Source organism: Orbilia oligospora (genome assembly GCF_000225545.1).
Source record: "Orbilia oligospora ATCC 24927 unplaced genomic scaffold scaffold00215, whole genome shotgun sequence".
In the NCBI taxonomy this organism is placed as follows: Eukaryota; Fungi; Ascomycota; class Orbiliomycetes; order Orbiliales; family Orbiliaceae; genus Orbilia; species Orbilia oligospora.
In genome coordinates this window covers 178350-199603 of record NW_011645772.1, presented here as the reverse complement: position 1 = coordinate 199603, position 21254 = coordinate 178350, and the positions used below count along the sequence as shown (strand labels likewise).

At 46.7% G+C, this 21254-nt stretch overlaps 3 protein-coding genes across 3 annotated transcripts; all 3 read left to right on the top strand.

The window, feature by feature from the left end:
- Positions 1–2918: 2918 nt before the first annotated feature.
- Positions 2919–7262, top strand: AOL_s00215g48 (uncharacterized protein; the record flags this gene model as incomplete). Its single annotated transcript, XM_011129250.1, has 5 exons — positions 2919–3539; positions 3623–5132; positions 5203–5325; positions 5379–6883; positions 6945–7262. 5 exons carry the CDS (start codon positions 2919–2921, stop codon positions 7260–7262), a joined length of 4077 nt encoding a protein of 1358 aa, XP_011127552.1.
- Positions 7263–13437: 6175 nt separating this feature from the next.
- AOL_s00215g47 (uncharacterized protein) lies at positions 13438–14161 on the top strand (the record flags this gene model as incomplete). Its single annotated transcript, XM_011129249.1, has 4 exons — positions 13438–13482; positions 13580–13728; positions 13833–13904; positions 13972–14161. The coding sequence occupies 4 exons, from the start codon at positions 13438–13440 to the stop codon at positions 14159–14161; spliced, it is 456 nt and encodes a 151-aa protein (XP_011127551.1).
- Positions 14162–16198: 2037 nt separating this feature from the next.
- On the top strand, positions 16199–20798 carry AOL_s00215g46 (uncharacterized protein; the record flags this gene model as incomplete). The annotated part of the gene is made up of 12 exons (XM_011129248.1): positions 16199–16595; positions 16669–16813; positions 16875–17968; positions 18028–18259; positions 18320–18427; positions 18500–18766; positions 18836–18977; positions 19040–19087; positions 19137–19316; positions 19391–19429; positions 19483–20646; positions 20706–20798. 12 exons carry the CDS (start codon positions 16199–16201, stop codon positions 20796–20798), a joined length of 3909 nt encoding a protein of 1302 aa, XP_011127550.1.
- Between the last annotated feature and the right edge of the window lie 456 nt (positions 20799–21254).

Genomic DNA, 21254 nt, shown 5'->3' with positions numbered 1-21254 from the left:
GTTAGAGCTAGCTAGTAGGTTTATGAAGGATAGTAAAATTGCGGTCTTGAGAGCGATCTCGATTAAACCGCCTCGTTCGAGGAAAAGTTTTACGAAAGTAGAGAGATTCTGCCGTATTGATGCAATGTCTCACTGATAGCCTTGAAAAGCTTGACGCTGCGAGATATTATATAGGGAATCTACTGAGATGCCGAAGACGATTAAGCACAAATCGTAAAATAAAGCGGGGCTAAGATGAAGTCGCGTAAATCGAGCACGCGTGAATCCAGGTGAATGAGGGGCCGGTATTCTTAGTGATTCAGCAGACAGCTAGCAGGCCGCTGTGTTTGTTTCCATAGGCGCGCTAGGTAGCTTGAAGCCAATTGTCATGGGCAACGTATGCACACAAGACGTAGACTTTAGCCACAGTTGCGCCATAATTTTGTGCCACAGTTGTGCCACAGTTTTGCCATAGTTTTGCCACAGGGATCGGCGTCAACCCCTGCGAAATGACATCAACACAAAAGCCTGGAAATCCCTTCGATTCCAGACGACTGAGACCGGCCTTGTGCCACCAGTATACCAGGTACTTAAGTACTTAAGTATATAATATATAATGTAGTATGCTATTTTTTAATGCAGGTTTTCACGATGATGCCCCTATGACCAATTCTGTGTACAACCCTTGGAAAATATTCTATTCCAGTTTTTATGTCAAACAGGGTCCATCGAGGGTCTATTAATTTGAGGGTCCATCGAGGGTTCTCTTCGAGCAAATTGGCGATGTGGAAAACTCCGAGCCGAGACAGGGTTTCACCGAGCCGAACTTAAAGCTCGCACCCGATTTACCTGCAAACGACGATTCGCGGCGAGAATATAGCATTAGACCATAGTACACAGAGATCAGTTTCCATTGGCGGATGCAAGCCGGGTAGTGGAATTGTGGCTTGAACCCACAGGCCCTGTGCTATGTCCATGGCAAATTACAGAGATATATGCAATGTACAAGCGTATAGTTTAATTAATAAATTTTAATACTAGTATTTGCTTACCTACTATTGATCTACTGTTATAAACCCGTAATTTGATTTAATAGCTTTCGAGGATTGTATGTATAGAAATATTGGACGAGATTGAGTCGTATTGAGACCATATTCGACCTCATGTCGCCCGATATTCTGGCCAAGCCTTGGTCCAGATTCCCATGTTCCAAGGATGCGAAAGTCGAATCTTCCATAATCCCGAAAATTCAAAGTAACTTCCAAGACAATTATGTCATACTTGATCATGTCAAGACGACTAAGAGTATAGTACTGGTAATTTCGTCTTGAAAATTAAAACTTCTTGGGCTTTCTTACGCAAGGGAAAAAACATGGCCCAGGAAATTAAAACAAGGCGCTTTAGTCTCTATCTAGTAGAATTACGGGTGCGAGATAAATTTAGTCTAGCCTGGCCCTGGAAAGTACAGGTTTAACCAATCTGACGTTTCGACGGATTGGATTGAAGTCGTCCGAGAATTTGCCTCCAGGGAACAAGCTTGCAAGGCATGCCGCGAAAAACACTTCGCCTACATACATCCCACCTGCCTCCAAACCCTAGGCCCTGTAGACCTTGTAGATCTATATCCTTAAACCGTTCTGATGGGGACAAAGACACCGGCGAATGGGGTGCTGGGTTTAATTTCTGGCCGTAAAGTCTATCTGGTGTGCTTGAGAACGGGAAGGGAAAAAAAAAGATCGAAGCGGCCTCTAAACTCAAACAATGCCAGGCTCGTCACCCCAACTTTCTTGCGCTTGGAATCTCAAAGCATGGATCATCTTCTCCTGTCGACCAATACCTTCGTAAGATCTTGATCTTCTAAATCTTCCATCACAATAAATATATATACATACCGGGGATCCGGATATCCGCCTTCCATATATAGGATCTCGTCATAGGGCGACCAATAACCGCATCTTGGCCGTGCCTGCAGGACCTAAAAGCCAACTTGAGTTGACGTCTCAAGCCCCGCCACAACTCTATCAAACCGTACGACGCTACCGCCTCATGACAGTATACCATATAGAATGTAAGTTATAAACAGGTTACACTAGTATATTCGCCTACCAGGCTAAATGCAGGGCGGTTTTGTATTCCGTGACTGCTGTTAGGGAATCAATCCTGCTTTTGCATGATTAACAAATAAATCTATTATCGACTTCGGGGACAGCATTTTCAGATGCATGAGACACAGCTTCCCACAAGCGGTACCCTTGAAGACCCCTGCTCTGCTTATACAAAGGAACTCCATAACAGCTTCCCAACTTGAAGATACAAGATCCAATAGACTACAAAGCCCCTTGCTAACTTATGAACTGGCAGTGCTTGCAGCTAGCTTCTGGCAGATCCGTCAAAGAAAGCATAGATCAACGCGAGAGGCCTGATATACGCATTCCATTATAACCAGACCACTCCGCCGCTAAGGAGCCCTATCCTATAGCTCCGCCGAGAACCAATATTTGATAAACATCTGTTTACACTTATTACGACTTATTTATATCAAATTCCCTGGTCATTGTGGCCCTCTAGTTGGATATAACTTCATCACAAACAGCTTAGTACCTAGTACTTACAGTACCTAGCTTGGTACACACACACGATCCATTACCCGAAATCGGCTAACATTCACTCATTCGGAGGATTCAAGAAATTATATTTTATATTCTGCGACAAGGCCAAGGGCTAGTCTTGTTAGTGGCGATCCGGCCAGTTCATAGATATCACCTAAAAGCTACCAGCACCAGGGTCGGGCCAGGCACGTTTGAAGCCGCAGCCGGTTACCAACCTATTTCCTGATTAATAAGACAGTGGAAGAGCAATGCATGTCCTATGAACAGCAATAACTTAATGAACATTGCCTCGACAATCCTAATTCAAACGTTGGATCTTACACCAATAAGATGGCGTCCCCTTACCGTGGGGCAGATTCTGGAGATGTTCCCACCCCGAAGCCGAAGATATCAACTTCTTGTCGCTCGGTATCAGAGTCTTTAAACCAAGTCGGTTCGAATTCGAAACAACCTTCAAGTATAGGTTCTCCAGTGTTGTCAGCAAATACGGACCCTCTTTCGCCAGATGCGGCTGACCGGGTTTTTCCTATACGCTCGGTGGTTGCTGTTGATACTACTCGACAAGCCCCTGGACGATCAGAATCTCCTTTGGGATCGGAAAGAAGTTTCGGTTTAATATCGCCGCCAGACCCTGCGACTGTTCTTAGTAGTGATGCAGGAAGCGTGCGTAGTGCCCGCGAGAGCATCGCATCTATTCTTTCGGCCGGTCAAACTCTTCCTCCGGCGCAGAATGCTGGAGCAGAAGAAGGTTTCTTAACTCAAAGGTTTTCGTACCAACATACATCAGATGGGCACATGGTTGTCACCGGTATCGCAGGGGCGGAAACTTTGCAAAGATGCGAGGATGAACCCATACACTGTCCGGGTGCAGTTCAAGGGTTTGGGGCGCTTATAGTTCTCAAGCAGGATCCGAAGGACGACTCAAAACTGGTTGTTCGAATCGCCAGCGAGGTAGGTCTTTCCAACAAGTACTAGGCTTCATTTTTAGAGGCCTCTTAATAAATTGATGTATTTATAATTAACGTTACATCTAGAATACGGGAATGATTGTTGGATACTCACCAAGAATACTGTTTGGACTTCCTTCATTCACCAGGATTCTCTCCGACGAACAGGCCGAAAATCTCCTGGACCATATTGATTTTACTAGAGAAGGAGCGGATGACTTGGCGCAGAACGGCCCTGAAGTATTTTCACTCATCGTCACAGGGCGGGATGCTCTCCAGATAAAACTGTGGTGTGCTGCCCACATTGCTACCCACGATCCAAGCCTCATTATTTGCGAATTCGAACTTGAAGATGATCAGATCTTCCCGATTGCCGCCGCGGATGACGAACGACCACCTCCAGCAGAAAATACCCTCGACTCCGACCCAACAGAAGAGGAGCTTTTAGAGTCGACAACCAGCCTTAGTAAGCCATTGCGGGTTCTACGCCACGCTAGACGGCGTCGAGGTGAAGCTGCGGCCATGGAAGTCTTCAATATTTTGTCACAAATCCAGGAACAACTAGCATCGGCTCCTGATTTGACCAAATTCTTGAGAGTGTTAGTCGGTGTAGTCAAGGAGCTTACCGGATTCCACAGAGTCATGATATACCAGTTCGACGAGGCTTGGAACGGCAAAGTCGTATCAGAACTTGTGGATTATCGAGCAACGAAAGATTTATACAAAGGGTTAAACTTTCCAGCAAGCGATATACCAAAACAGGCGCGAGAGCTTTACCGGTTAAACAAAGTCAGACTACTATATGACCGGGACCAGGTTACAGCTCGACTTGTCTGTCGAACAGCAGAGGATTTGGAGGTCCCGTTAGACATGACCCACACTTACCTTCGAGCGATGTCTCCAATCCACATTAAATACCTCTCCAACATGGCTGTACGTGCGTCGATGTCAATCAGCATCACAGCATTTAATGAGCTCTGGGGATTAATATCCTGCCATACTTACGGGAATAGAGGTATGAGGGTGGCATTCCCTATAAGGAAACTCTGTCGTCTCATTGGAGAGACCGCAAGTCGAAATATTGAGAGGCTATCATATGCGTCCCGACTGCAAGCAAGGAAACTCATCAATACTGTGCCCACGGAGGCCAATCCTTCCGGATATATCGTTGCCTCGTCAGATGACCTACTAAAGCTTTTTGACGCAGACTTCGGGTTATTATCAATCCGCGACGAAACGAAAGTTCTCGGGCATCTAGAAGATACACAGGAGGCTTTAGCTTTGGTGGAATACTTCAGAATCAAGTCATTTACATCTGTAATAACGAGCCAACAGCTATTGAGTACGTTTCCGGATTTAAAATACCCTCCTGGATTTAAAACCATTGCTGGTGCTCTCCTTGTTCCCTTAAGTGGTGCTGGAAAAGACTTTATTGTTTTTTTCAGGAAAGGCCAGCTACGACATGTCCACTGGGCCGGCAATCCGTACGAAAAGACTCTCAAGGCGGGTACTTCTGGACTCTTAGAACCACGGAAAAGCTTTAAAATTTGGAGCGAGACGATAGTTGGTAAGAGCAAGGAGTGGACCGACGACGAAGGTATGCAATATTCCCTTTTGGGTTTGTCCTCTTCTTATGGTACGCTAATGATTCGCTTTTATCTATTCAGTTGAAACCGCGGCTGTATTATGCCTCGTCTATGGAAAATTCATTGAGGTTTGGAGACAAAAAGAGGCAGCACTTCAAACCAGCCAACTTACAAGAATTCTGCTCGCAAATGCCTCACACGAAGGTATGTCTTCCTTAGTACGCACCTTTCATCTCACATACTTACCAAATTCCAAGTCCGAACTCCGTTGAATGCGATTATAAACTACCTCGAAATAGCCCTAGAAGGCCCACTTGATACCGAAACTCGCGAGAATTTATCCCGGTCACACTCCGCTTCTAAATCTCTTATCTACGTCATCAACGACCTACTTGATTTGACAAGAACGGAAGAGGGACATAATCTAATAAAATTCGAGGTTTTCGATCTTTCCTCAACTGTGCGCGAAGCCGCGGATGCCTTCAAAAGCGACGCTGCGAGGAAAGGAATTGATTTTGAAGTCATTGAATACCCTGGACTTCCCCAATTTATTAAAGGTGACCAATCTAAACTACGGCAGGCCGTTGCAAACTTGGCGGCGAACGCAATTTCTCATACAAGTACAGGCGGTGTAAAGGTGGAACTTTGGCTTTCCAGCATAGTGGAAAACCGTTGCGATATCGAAATTGCAGTCCAAGACACCGGAGTTGGGATGTCCCCAAAGAAACTCGACAAATTATTCCGAGAATTAGAACAAGTACAAAGTGATATGGATTATGAAGACGGCGGGTCAGATCTTCTTAGTCCAGGCCCTGCCACATCAACGGAATCCCAGTTTGAGAAAGAGAATATCTTAGGTCTGGGCCTTGCCATCGTGGCCAGGATTATCCGCAACATGAACGGACAATTGCGCTTGAAATCAGAAGAAGGGAAAGGGTCTCGATTTTCTATTCAAATGCCCTTTACCATACCTGATGCCACCCCCATAGCCCCAGGAGATAACAGATCACCAATTTCATCACCCGCTGGCCCGAGGACACCGCATCTCGAGAACGACCCTTCTGAGCGGACTCTGGTCCGGAAGGATCGCTCAAGAAGTCGACCAGCTTCAGCTGCCATGCCTGCGGTTATGCGCCGACACAGCGACGACAGTATGCATTCGAACAACAGTATGAACAGCTTCAGGAGTGGGAATAGTAATAAAAGTGAGGTGGATAGGTTACTAGAAAGTTTTTCTGGTTCTCCACTTGCTCAAACCCCCATTACGGAAGAGAAAAGGTTGGTTTCGGGCCCCAGTAGATCTGGCAGGTTGTCAGCTGGTTCTGCGAAAGAACTATCTCCACCGCCAAATACAGTTCTCGCCAGTACGATCACAAAACCTGGGCTGGAACCTGTCACTGATACAAAAACGCCGCTCAAAGCCGTCCGCATTGATGAAGGAGATTCTCAGCTAGATATTGGAGATACTCAAGCAGATGTAAAGGTTGCTACGGGGTCTGCTCCAGTTTGTCCCCAAAGGGATACAAGTCAGCCATCTGCATCCGGCAATACGTACGAGACTCAACGGCAGAATGGTGAGGATCCGGACCAAAAGGAATTCCATGTCTTAGTTGCAGAAGACGACCTCGTCAATAGCAGGATCATCAAGAAAAGGCTTGAAAAGCTCGGCCATCGAGTCACCCTTACTGTGAATGGGGAGGAATGCGCGGCTGTCTTTGCGGAACGAGGCACTGATTTTGATGCTGTCTTGATGGATATACAAGTGAGTTGTCTTCTTTATATATATATTTATATCATAAAATAGAACTGACGGTCCCTCTTAGATGCCTATCATGGATGGCTACGCTTCTACTAAAACTATTCGGAAAAGTGAAACTGAAGGCAATAGTGATGCCCTTCCAGACACACATAAGCTGAATGGAAGAATACCAATAGTTGCCGTTTCAGCCTCCTTATTAGAAAAGGAGCGGCAAATGTACATTGATTGTGGCTTCGATGGGTGGATACTTAAACCCGTCGACTTCAAACGCCTAAATACTTTAATGGATGGTATAGTTAACCCAGAAACCCGATTGACCTGCCTCTACACACCTGGGCAATGGGAACGAGGCGGTTGGTTCGGTGGCTGCCCATCGTCTTAGCCTGCACTTTTCAGGTCGGTGGATAGTCCTATTATTCCATGGGTATGCTGGTAAATAGGTTTCTTTGGGGCCAGAAATAGATGCTACGGACTCGGTGGTCGCGGGTGTATCATCACAACCCGTGTCTTTGAATATTGTCTTTCGTTGTTTTTCTTTTCCTTTGTGTTTTGTCTTTTGATTCTAGCATTCTTACCTTTCAAAGGTTGCAAAACCGTAATACAGGCGTTCGCTTTACAGGACTTGGTCGTTTTTGATCCTCATTGCTTCGTGTATCCGGGTTCAAAAGAAAAAAAATTCTGTCTCTTTAGTTATCCTTTGGATGCAACCGTCTGCCGGCGTTAACTACCGATTCTCCTGGGCTGTTTGCAATAAGGCATTCTTTTCCGGTGTGTATTATTTCTACCTTTTTTGGTGTCTATTCTTTTTGATATCCCATTGCTTTTCTTTTACGGGACCTCGGTCGTTTGAGTGGATACCAACTTTGATCATATTGTTTCATGCGGCTTGTTTGTTACTTTACTTTCCGCCTGATGCCCTTCGAGGCAAATTCCGTCCAGTCTGGTGGATGCCGCGGTAGCGGCGTATTCGCAATATACTTAATATTCTTCGACAAATAGAGACCGGATGTGGTGTGTACATAATTACATGTATATAAAATGCTAGGCGCTAGAAAATGATACTTCGAAAGCTTAGCAGTTAGAAATTGTCTAGTCTGCCACAAGCTCTGACCAGGCCGGCCTTGAATGCAGTGGCAAAAGATTTCCGGTCAATAACATCAATGAAAAATTTGCGTTCTCATCCGTTTCCCCCCCCCTCCTATCGACTCCGCGATCCGTGCGTTTGAGTAATAACGGTCAGTTAAGTTGTGGCGGCATCCTTAACCGACGTTTTGACATTTTAGACGACCCGCTCAAGCTCGCTATGCGGTCTGATCCCGATTGACTTCCCGATCTCGTATCGGTCAATCTTTCTAGGCATTCAGAAGTGGAGACCAAAGTTTGCAAAAAGTCTTCTATATAGGACATTTTTCTAGATATTTTGAGGTCCGTGAGTTAAAGAATTTCCCGGCTTGTTCCACGATCGATCGATTGTTCAAGTTGATGCAATCCTGTTGCAATGTTGTCAACGTTCTTGCATCCGTTGCGGTCATATTTTGAATTCTCATGTTTCCAACAAAGCATTCCGTGTTGCCAACTGTTGGCGATGGGTCCAGGCAAGGACCCTTGCGGTTGCTGCTGCCACCCCACCTTCGCCACCCTTGCATTGTGAGGTTTTCGGGACGACTGGTACAGGGTCAAGAGCCAGGCCTTGTCAGCCATGTGATGTTGGTACTGATATCAGCCATTATCAAGCATGACATTGAAGCAATTGAGCCAATTTAGCTATAACGGTGGCTCGGACTTTCTACCAACACAGTTAAAGACCAGGTTTCTCCAATTGCGACTGCGACTGCGATTGTTCATACTTTGCTATCAATTGTAACTTTGGGGACAACCAATTTTCGGGATGCATCTTGGAGGGGATGATGTTTCAATTGCTTTCGTAAATTCAAACTTCTGGCATTCACGAACCGCTTCCCCGAGCGGATTTGTTGGATCTACAGAGCGCTAAGCATGATATCAACATCAACGTGTGTACCTTGATTGAAGAATTATTAAAAAGGGACTAAGTTTCGTAAGTATTACCTTGGCCTCGACCGTCTATGGCTGAAAACGGTCTTGATTGAGACATTTCAATGGGAATAATTCAATTTTCTCAGCATGGTGGAGAAGTTCGGACCCATGAAGTCCATTGAACATGTAACTTCCAACGATCTTCCAACATTATATCACGACCCTCGAAATTCCAGCCTCGCACTAGCATGGATCTTCAGTTTAACTTCTGTGGGAAATTTCTCCCGCAAATCGCACAGACCCGAATTATGGTTCCTTAATCATAGGAATTTTGGGATAACTAGGAGATCCTTATCTCTGGGAGATACCGTTGGATTCATACGTATGCAAAGGAACCAACGGTCGACCGTTTTATCGTGGCTTTTGGCGGTGTTGGCGTTTTTTTCTTTTGTTTTCTGTTGTTTTCTTTTGTTTTCTTCTTCTTCCCCTTCGAAAGCCTCGATAATGTCTTTCGGCTACAACCTGTGGGATCAGCCAACGCTTCGCGAGGAGGTAGCAAGATACGCCCCACGGCTGTGACCGGCTTTTGAGTTTTTCCCCATAGCTTTAATGCAACGTCTTGAATTCACTGGGGGTTTTTTTTTGCCTCTCATGTATAATGGGTAGAAGTTGATCGACGATTTAGTGATCGGTTTCGATAGCATTTCGCTTGGGAAAGATGGTTAAAGCCTCATGAGACGAGCTCGAGCTCTTATTCAAGGTTATCATAATTAATTGTGTTGCCGGTATTTCCGTCGACTGACCACTTCATCGACTCGGTGCTTCCTATTCGCCGTAGATGATATCGGATGTGTATGCCGAAACTGGTAATTTCTAATGTTTATGTTTCGACGTCCGACATGTGGGCATGCAAGTATGTGCATGCATAGACGTGTAAGCAGGTAGAGGTAGGCAGGCAGGCAGGCCTTAAGCACTTGTCCGTAGGTATCAGAAATTTCTCATTCATCGACTGCACTGGAAGGATCCAAGAAAAAAAAAAAGTCTTCGGGCATCTCCTTATCAAATCACATTATGGTAACAAAATTCCTTTCCGTCTCAATTTAGATGTCTGAAATGTGACTTTTTTCTCTCTTTCTTTCGTCCTGGGCGGGATATAATCCCTACTGTGAAGAGGAGATGATGTGCTGTATCACCGTGCAGCTTGCAGTTTGCATTAAAGACATGGGCATTGCGACATACGAGCAGCATACCTACATAGTAGGTAAGTAGTTAGCTTGGACTCAGATGTTGCTCTACTTCTTCTCCACTTTATTATGAAGCAGGAAATTCTGTTAAGGTTATCCAGTGACAAAGCGAGCTGTCTAGCTGGAGAGGGTTTAGACCCATCGTAGATTATGCAAGCGATCAGAAGGGATCTTGGGTGGGCCTCTGTCGTTTTATTTTTGTGGGTGCTGTATACATGTAACTTAACAGGTGGATGCTGGAGGATTAGGTATGTAAGTACCTAGGTCAGTACCAGCGGACCTGTGGATGTTAGAAGCCTAATCACAAGGGCAGTGAGTTTGGAAGGCTCCTGAGAGTTTTATCAAATCAATTCTTTTTAGATACCTGTTAAACATTGTACATACATAGTAGGTCTAATAGCCTTATTTTTAGAGTTTTTGGCTAGGAGTATTTCCAAGCCTATAGTATACCTCGTATAATCGTAGAATAGGACGATTTCCAAGATCCTATGGTTCGGCGAGATGGAGTCTTGGTGGGAGAACATCCGAACTCGCTCGGAACTATACTCCTTTGTTTGCTTCACATGCAACATTTCTTTTTGAGTTATGAAGATTAGTTGGCTATGAAGCCATGGAAATGGGATCTTAGAGGGGTAGTGGCTTTTTTTGGGCTTGGACCATGATATCACGGCACAGATTTTGGGGGAATTATTTGGTTTTTGGTAATGTTGGTTTTCACCACCTTTCGACGCATGGAAGGAATGGGGATGAACCCTAGGCAGTCAGCCAATCCCAAGCGTCTACTAGTCGTGATCGGCCCTCCATCGTCTGTTAGTTGATTTCCGATACTTACCATTTGTCTCGGTTGACGCTGAAGATAGGTAGAAAAAAAAGAAGAAGAAGAAACCGCCAGCCGTGGGAGGGAAAAACGTGGGTGATGTGGTTGGAACGGTCGATTTAGAGTTGAAGCTCGACCTTGATGTTTCACACCGTTCGATGCCTGTTGGGCCGGACGATCAAATTGTAACTGGGAAGGCGAGGTTCGTTGAGACGAGATCCGAGCTAGTCGGAAAGCGGTTTCCCTTTCTTTTGTAGGCTCGAGTCGAGGATGATGGTGGGGTGGACAAGCAAGCCGATATTCGATTTCCTGGAGAGCGCCGTTAGATCAGGAAAGTACGAAAGAAATGCAATCTGGGTCGTCATCAAGTTGAGGAAGCCGATGAAATGGAAAAGAACCCCGCTTATAAGAATAGGCCCCTCCTGCTCTCGTGGCTTGCGAAGTCCAAGATCGTTAGGAGCTTTCCTCAAACGTTCATATATCTCGAGATATTATTGCTTCCCGCCTCGAAATTCTTGTAAGGCAAAGGAACGGATAGGGTTATAGTGGGCCCTTTGAAACCCGAACGTCGTCACTGGATCGCAGCACGGTTGTTGCCCCTCACTTTTTCCTTCCCAGGTGGAAGCGGGCTTGCTTTGAATCCAGGATTTGGCAGTTCAGCCGAAGGAGCGCATCTCGGCGATTTACGTCCTAGTAATTAGTTACACATTGGGTATTACACACCGCGGAATTCACATTTGTTACCTGCGACATTGCATCTGCGAACGGTTAGAGGAAAAGGGAAGGGAAGAGTGAATTAGAAAGGGGATCACGAGACGGCAAGTCGGTTCAGGTAAGTCGCAAAAAGACCGTCGGTGGTACAGCCACCAACAAACAATTCTATATTATCACCAGTCAGTGTTTCCGAGGGTGCTAGATGATACGTACATATAATTACGTCTCAGTTCATCCGATTTCTCTCTGACCTGTCATTCTGATTTCTTTCGCTGCCCTCGTCGGTTTGTTCCACTGGTTGTGCAACGTTCGATTTGTCACGAAAAACAAAGGTTGCCCATCTAGCATCCCATTTTCGTCATTCCTGTTTCTGACTTGCATGGTGGGCTGTCTTCTGATTACCTTTGGGGCATATCGTCGTGTGTGCTTTTTGGGACGAAACATCCCACCAACCAAGCCCATCATTTGGCAGTCCCGTATCCACTTGAAAGGGACCATTCGTCCTGTCATCCAATCCGCCGCCGCCCACGCCCTCCACCACGCAAAAGATAATCTCTGACGGTGGTGCAGAAGCGTTAGTGGTACGGGACGCTCACGTTATCTCTGCGCAGCAAACCTATTCTTGAATTTAAAGTATCAGATCCCTTTTTAAAACGCGGCAGCGGCCCTTGTGACCGTGACTGCTTCGCTGGCAAAGCCGCTTGGGGGTGTCTCTCCCTGTGTGTGTGTGGGTTGAGGCATAACATCGACGGACAGGCCAGAGAAAGGGTAGTAAGATTCCTCGACGGAGTATCAGTACTTCGAACGGCGAAGAGTTCCCCTTGCCTTGCAGATGTCTGCTGGGTTTCTGACAAGCGAAAAGCCATAGCGATTCCTGGGTCGGCCAGCGTTAACCTCAGGGAACGAAATACCTGCGCTAGAACTGAGAAATCAGTTAGTGAACTTGTACCTTGACTTCCATTGCATTCCGTTTTACGTTTTCGCTCCACCAAGCGTTCGCTGCGAGTGCATCATCCTATCGGTTACGGTGACTTCCTCCCATTCCGGGCCACCGCTCCTCCCAATTTCTCTCCCTCAGGCCGGGGTCGTCCTTCTTAACCACCTGGCTGCCCTCCAATATTGCTCCTTGCCTTTCTCTCAACTCGCAATTCTCCTGCCCTGTTGTCATTCCTCCCCTCCATCATCATCATCAACTCCATCATCGTCATCTTTTTCCTCTTCCCCATTCATCCCAACTAGTTTCCCTCCATTTCTTTGTTGAAGTTTGGAGGGAAATTAAACATTTGTGTGCGTGCGTGCGTGCGTGTGCGTTGTGTTGGTTTGCCAGTCTGAGCACGTTCCAACATTCTGAATAAGGGGAATACTGAGCAGTTCACCGTTGGGTTGGTTGGTTCAGTCCAAAACAAAACCGCAGAAACGGCCCACCGCTCTGATATCATCGAGACTACGATTCAAAACGCTCTTTGACGACTCGCCGCGTTATTCCGGATTCATTGTCGACTACTTACGGAGGATTCCGTTCGATTAGAAGGTGTTCTTGGGCATTTAAGGACGGCGCGGCTGCTTTCATCGTTGGATTTTCTCTCCGTCTGATCTTTTTCTCTCGTTCTTTCGCATCCTCGAAATCCATCCTCATCCTCCTCCAATATCACAAAACAGAGACAACTTTGACAATTACTACTACACGACGATCAAGTTTCCAGGCGACGTAACGGTTTTTCACGATAGAAGAGTGCGACCAGAATTTACGACCTTGGACCAAATTGGTCAACTGCCTTTCCTCCATAATGGGTGCCTGTGCAAGCTGCCTGGGTTGGAATAGCTCCGATGAGGTACGAACCATCTACCCCGAGTCTCGACCGGCCCGATTCCAATTGCGACTGTCGACCATCCGAAAACATATCAGCTAATGGTGTCCAAACCAATTAGGAAGAGCGCTCGCGACTTTTGAACGCAGATGAGGCAACCTACGGTTCGCAAAGCCAGCATGTACCCGGATACCATCCGCAAATGACAGATCCTGGTGATCTGGAACGGGAACGAGAACAGCTGCAGCGAATTGTAGCACAAACCAACGAGTATGTGTACTCTGAAAATCGGCAATCTACCAATCAAGGATCCCGGTTGCAGTCCGTCAAGGTAGCGCCACGGCAAGCAGAGCTAACGTCTTCTCCCTTTCCAGGAACTTGATCGATATATTTGCGTTACAACCTCCAGGTCCCTACGTTGACAAGTCCAGAGTTGAAATGTTCAAGTACGTGAATCCGAGACGCCGTTTAACTAAAACCTGGGCACGAAATTCTGACCCTGTGCTACCATAGAATGCTACTTCAACGAACTTCACCTCCCTATCTTGCTCCAATGCCCCAGCCTCTTCCTGACGACTCCATTTCTGCCGAGGAACGCGACTTTATGGAAACTATCGGCAAGATGGCGGATGACGCCGTCATTTCCCTTAAGACCATTAAGGACGTTGGTGATTTGGTCGTCCGTATTGAAGTCGACGTCTAATTCTCGCCCAAAGACCTCCCACCCGTCCATCAGCCTCAAAGCTTGGCTCTTCTCCCCCAGCCACACCTAACATCCAATCACAACTTTGGTATAATCAACAACATGTCTTCAACTCCTTCGCTTCGTCCTTCGAATTCTCGGTTCTTGTTACAACAGCTAGTGCTATACCCATCATGACAGCTACGAATTTCCTTATTGTTATTATTATTCTTTTTTACTCTTTTTTCGAAATACCGTTCAAGCTTTATCCTTCCCAACTTCTCATTAACGGATAGATTAGACGGATCCACAATCAACTTAACATAATACTCTTTCCTTGTGTGTCACACCACCTCTTCCCCTTCTCACTACGCTTCTACATAATTATCCTCCATCACTCTCGCTCTCGCTTTTTCTTTGTTAATTTTTCCCTCTTTGGTTTCGGTTTTCACAACATTTTTTCTTTTGGAAAGGAGCATGGTTTACAGGGTGTCAGTCGAAGGTTCTTCGTATAATTCTTCCACATATCACATTTTTATCCTTTTTTTTACTCGCCACGTTTCTTTCCCGCTTTGGTCTCGTGGCTGATCATCCGGCATTTTACAACGTCCGAGGTTCTTGAGCGTGTTTTTTTTTGTGTTGCATTTTCCGGGTCTCCATATTTGTTCATTGTTAAACTATCGCAGTCGCTTTCTGCCTTCTGCCTTCTGTATTCTGTTTCCTATTCTGTATCAGTTACACTTAGAGGAGCACTTCAATGATACCCATATACATAATTCATAGGAACCATGCATAGCTTTGTAGCTCGACGCTTCGATACCCCGTAAGACTGCAGTATAGTGACTCGAGATCGTACTCGAGCCATGTGAAGGTCTGTGCTAGGTGCGTGCCGGTGCAAACTTGCAATGCTATAAGCAGCAGAATATATATAAGCTAGCCAATCTTAGATAAAGGTACCATTGCAGAAGCAATATTCATTTACATGCCCGTATAATATAATTAATATGGAAGTGAGGCCATCGAGTACCTATCTCATTATAAAAAGGTTATGGCTCTAGCTAGGTAAGTTACCGGCCGCATGCATGATTGAATTATAATATCTAAGAAGCTAACATCCAACTACAGATGAGCTATATAGAAAGTCTTCAATTGGAAATCTGAATCAAGTTGATGATATCAATCTTTGGGCAAGAGAGTGGTGGAGTAACAGGCTCTTACTCGATAGCAATGGATCCAGATAGGATGGGATACAGGAAAAGTAGCCTGGTGTCAAGCAGAACGCCATTGTTTAGGGCACAACTACTATTTGGAGAGCCGTCTGTGTGCTCAATTGATGACATAATTCAAAGACGTCTATGGTCAGTGCACGAGGGAGTGGTCTTGCTCAACACCGGGTTTCTTTTCTACTAACTTTTCCATCTTTTGTGCTCCTCCTCCTCCTCCTCTCTTACTTTCACCTCCCATCTCCCATCTCCTTTCTCATCATCATCAACCATCCTCTAGCTTCCACCCTTAAGACTTTCAAGCTCCCCCAAACCTCTTCGTTCATCGAATCATTTAACTTGTTATCTGTATCTTGCAAGATACACTCTCTTCTATCCTCTTAACGTGATATCTGATCTCTGACGAACATCGAGGCAAGTTGTTAACAGCTAGCTAACTCAACACCATCAAGCAACCAGTTGTTGATCTTCATAACCAACCATCACCAACCATCCTCTAGCTTTCAGCTCCAGGACTCTCGAGGTTCCCAAACACTTTTCTTCATCCAATTGTCTAACCTGTGCTCTGTATCTCATAAGATACTTCTTCTCTCATCTCTTGACGCGTCTCCTGACCTTCAGCGGACGTCGAGGCAAGTAGCTAGCTCAACACCATCGAGCAACCGATTGTGAATCACTTCCTTCATCACCTCCCTTCTTCTCACACCGTCTCACTCTGAGTTTCACCCTCACCACCTCTTTCATCCATCTTCTCTCGAAGCAACCAGTCTTCTCTTGAACCCATCCATCATCTCTTGAATCCATCTGTTTCTTCATTGAACCCATCCTCGTCATCATGGATAATCAAGATTCTTTCCTGGGAGACTCTGTCTCGGGCAATGGCCCATCCATCTTCGAACATGCAGATGATTCTCCGGATACTAGCTTTAGCGATAATTCGCTGCCGGAAGTTCTCATCCTCCCAACCTCTCCAGACAATGGTAAAGTTCCTATCCCGATAACGATTCTTCCTGTCTCTGGACCTAAGGTCAAAGCCGAAGCTTCTATTTCTCAATCGAACGCTTCATTTTCCCGTCAATCGGTTTCACAATCCCTCCCCATGGATCCATCCACGCCTGCTATTGCGGTCAACAAAGTTGGACTCGATGGAATCCACAAAAACTTCGCATTTGCACAAGGCCCATTCGGTCCTGCTATGTCTTCCAACCCCAAAGCTTCACAGACACGAACTGGTAAGTGCGATTTAATCACCTCCTTCCTTCTCTCTCCGTTTTTAAGCATGATCCCAATATTTTTTCTACGAAGGAATGGAACCACCTCCCGTTCCTGACAAGGCTCAAGGCCCAAGGGCCAATCAAACGGTTTCGTCTTCTCTCCCTGCTTCAGAAGACGTCCAAAAGACCAATGACGACGGTCTTCGCTCCCAGAGTGCACTAGAAGTTGCACCATCGTAAGTGATAATTCCTCTACCAAACCATCCGCCCTCTATATCAATGCTAATAATCGTATAGAGTCCTCCAAGATAAACCGAGCCCTATCGTTGAGGCCAGGCTTGATACCAGCCCAACTGATATGCCCACTGTGGTCACGAAATCCACCACTGCTGTCAAGGAAGAAGCCGAGTCCAACTCGGAGCGACCTTACAAGCCAAAGAGATCCAAGCCTCTGCCATTCGGGAACATCCCAGTTCTGAACCTCGTTGACCTTACAGAGGAGGCGGGCGAGACTTCTCAGGACGAGGTCCCGCAAGCTGCAAGCCCCCAGGGCGAGCAGATCGGTCCCCGAGCAAGGGAACCCTTAGTGGTCCCTGCTCCGGACGACCGATCTCGCTCGTCTTCGGTGGGTGTCGCAGCCACCGCGAGGACGACGCCTGTCGTCAGACCCGTCCTCCTCCCACGAACGATGTCAGATGATGGGCTGGCCACCAATATGTTTGGTGGACACACGATGTCACGGCTTCCTAGAAGCCGCTCGGCGGCCGCTGGCTCACGGGGAGCTGGCGGCGCCGAGATCAACGACATCGAGATTGTCCACAGCATTCTCGATGACAAGTTCCGGAGGGCCCAGCGGCTCGAAGACGAGCTCGCCCAAATGCAAGATGTCATTTATGACATCGACAACAAACTCGGGTCGATTTTCGACCGAGACCAAGAGGTGGGCAGGTTGAGGGACCGTTGCCAACGGCTCCAAGATGCTCTTAATGAGCATCGAGATAGGCAGGCCTCCGCCAATGAGGAGGTCAACGGGCTGCGGTTCAAGTTGCAGGGGGCCCATGATGAGCTCAAAAGGATTGAGCTCAACATGGCCCACCAACTTGCTAGAGAGTCGGATAAGTTAGACCTCAGCAAGAAGATCAACAGGCAACTTCGGGACCTCACCGAGAAAATGAGGGAGGGCCTTGGGGAGTTGGAGGAGGACTACAGGGGCCTAAAGGCCGAGCTCGCCGGTGTCCTTGAGGAAAGGGACCGGCTCAAATCGAGGATCCGGGAACGCGACCGAGAGGTCGAAAAAATGAAGGGGGGTATCAGGGAGTGCGAGCGCGCTCTTCAAGAGCAGCGCGAGAAGTACAGGGCGATACACGAACAGTGTATCGACGCCGATTCTGGTGAGTAGTATTCCTCAATATTAGCAATAGTTGTGATCGCTAAAGTAGAGTCTTGACAGTTCGCCTCACCAATGAGAGGCTCCACACCGACCTCGAAAATGCTAGGTCCGACCTCGGCCGCGAGAGGGGCATCACGGCATCGCTTGGGCTTACGCTCAAGTCGATGGCCGTCGAACTCGAGGGCCTGCGATGTTCCCTCGGGGAACAACATGATGCGGTGACCGGGGGGGTGGGGTCAACTCTTGCTGGGCTTGGCCAGCTTCTGGCCTCCCAGCAGGAGGGCTTCAAGGAGTACGTACTGTAGTTGTTGTATCATACCCCTACTGTTGCAATGTGCTAACAATAATGAAGGTTCCGGGACGGGATCTCCAAGCTCCAAGCCGCCTGCGAGAGCCCGCAGTCCGAGCTCTTCAAGTCTATTGATAAGGTTATCAATACGACGGACGCGAAGTGGACTGGGTAAACATCAACCGTTCAAAAAAAACCAAAATATTAAAGAATAAGTACATGGACACTAATATGATGATATAGGGTGAGCGAGGCGATGACGTCGCTGCAGAAGCAGCAGGAGACGGAGGCCCGAACGTATGCCGACAAGCTCGAGAAGTGGAAGGGGCTCAAGGAGTCCCTGGCCAGTCAAGTCCAGGACTTGACTGGCCAACTAAGGGACCAACAGGAGTCCATCCGTGTGCTTATGCAGGAAAAGCACGGGTTCTCTGTCGAGCTTGAAAGGCAGAAGGAGCTGAACCGATGCTTGGTTGAAACAACCAGCAAAGAGAAAGAGCTTAACGATTTGAGGTAAAACGAACCCCTGCCCCCCGAGCTATCACAAGAGTATACATTTTTGACATTAAGTCTACATATTAGGCTCGCCGAAGTCAGCCATAGGGCTGAACTTCTAGAGGGGACTAAGAGAGAGTACCTCGTGAGAAACTCTCTCCTCGAATCAACGGTTCGGACTCTCGAGTCCAAGGTCGAGGCTGAAAAGAAGAACACGGAAGCCGAGAAGGTATGCCTATGAGCCCCTATAACATGGCGAATGATTGAGTCTAATCAATGTTGACTTCTTAGCTGGCGTTGGAGGATGAGAATAAGAAGAGTGTTGAAGAAATTCTGAAGGTGAGTTTGTAAATCTAATTTATTTATAACGTCTACTAACATCACATAGCTTCGAGGGGAGTGCACTGCAGCGAGGAAGAGCCTCGAGGAACTGGACAAGGTTAAGGACGAGTTGGGTCAGGCTACACGTTTGACCACCGAGCTTGAAGCATCCATCGACGAAGAACAACAGAAGACGAAGGAATCGAATGAAGAGCTCAAAGCTCTCAGAGAGCAACTGAGAGTTAAGGTAAGCTCCATAACCAATGTTGAATGACAGGCCATCGATATTTGAACGTTGCTAACCTGAATAAACTTCTCTAGGATGAACAATTGAGCCTCGCAGCTTCTCGGTGGACGGATGTAAGTACTTTTCCTCACTCTGTTGTGTCGACATAAGCGCTAATACTATGTAGATATCCGTTAAGGTTGCCCGCTTGGAAGAAGCCGCTAGTGCAGCAAGGGCAGATGCCCAACTGAGAGCAGAAGAAGCCCAGTCCCACAGAGAGAAACTGAACCAGAAGGTTTTGAGGGTTGCCGAACTTGAGGCAGAACATGCAGCACAAGCCTCCCGCTTGGTAAACCTCACGAGCGAGTTAGAGGGCTCGAAGAATGAATTGAAAGAGCAGTCCGCAAAGTCGAAGGCCCTGCAGAAGGCGTTCGATGAATCCGAAACACTCTGCGATGATCGAGGAGTTGAAATTGAAGCAAAAGATAATGAGATCACAGAACTCGAAAAGTTGCTTGATAAATCCGAAAGCAAAATCAAGTCACTCCAGGCAGAACTGTCTGAAAGGACCGAGGAAGCCAAAAATCTGAAGGCCGAGCTTGAAGCCACCAATCTCGAAAGAAACAAGATTCAGCAGACAAACAAAGCAAATCAAGCAGAGAAAGCGGATCGAACAGAGAAAACGAAGCAAACAGAGAAGGCAAAGCAAACGGAGAAGGGTAAGCAGATAGACAAGGGTAAGCAGGCGGATAAAGGGAAGCAGACGGACAAGGGAAAGCAGACGGAGAGGGCAGTGAATGCAGTGAAGACAGGGAAGACAAAGGAATCGGACAAAAAAGACAAAGGACCGAAGTTACACCATGCGGCGTCTCACAAGATTGGGAAAGTATCAGACCTCCGCAGGTCAAACAGAGTTAAGTCGAAGACCCCGTCACACCTAGACGTTGTTGCTGTGAACCAAGGATCCACCGCCGGAGGGAAAGACGATGTCGAAGTATCAGCCACGCAAACCTCGGTCGCCACGACGGAATCGTCTGTTGCTGCAAGTCAGCCTGCAGCCGCACCATCACAAAATCTTGCCCTCTCTCATTCTGGACCTTCTCACTCTGGACTTTCTCATCCTGGACCTTCTCATCCTGCCCCCTCTCAAAATCCAGTCCTTGGAACCATCCTCCCAGCCCCGTCGACAATAGGGACAAAGCGAAAGCCAGCTGATGACTTCCACACCGACTTCCCCACCGACCTTCTGATGGATTCCGGTGTCACCGCCTGGCTAAAGCCTACAGGTCGCGAACCGAAGAAAAGAATCAGATCTGAAGAAACCCTTGATATCAACATGAAGAACTCTGGGGTATGAAATAAACCCGGTATCCCGCTAATAACGAAAGTTTACTGACCGATTTACAATAGATTCCGGCTTCGGAAGAATCATCCCAACAAGATGATTTGACATACAATGCAGCTCGCCATAGAAACAAGCGCCGGCTCAGGAATAATAAGTAGATAGGCTAAATCTGGCTGTTTTATTGTACCTTCCGTTCACCAGATCCGTCTACCTTATTCTTCTTTTTCTTTCAACCCCAAATTACATTACTTTTGACATCTCGACACTTTTCGAACGGTTTTCAGAAGGCGTCCTAGTTAGGTGAATGATATTATTACGGAGGGTTTTTACTAGAGGCGTTTTATGATATGGGGATTTTATGATAAACTCGATGATAGATGACGTGGAAGCCTTTTAGGTTCTCGTCTACTGATAGCTTTTTTACTTTTCGATATTCGTTCAAGGAAACCTTCTCTGCTTACATGTATATACTTCGCGGCGTTATAGTATCAGAGCAAGACACTAGTCAGGCGTTTCAAAAACATCATAAGCAGAAAATGGTATAGAATAAGTCTATATGAACAAAGTGGAGCTTATAATTAGCTTGCCCGCATTCTTAGAACAGTATCTTACTA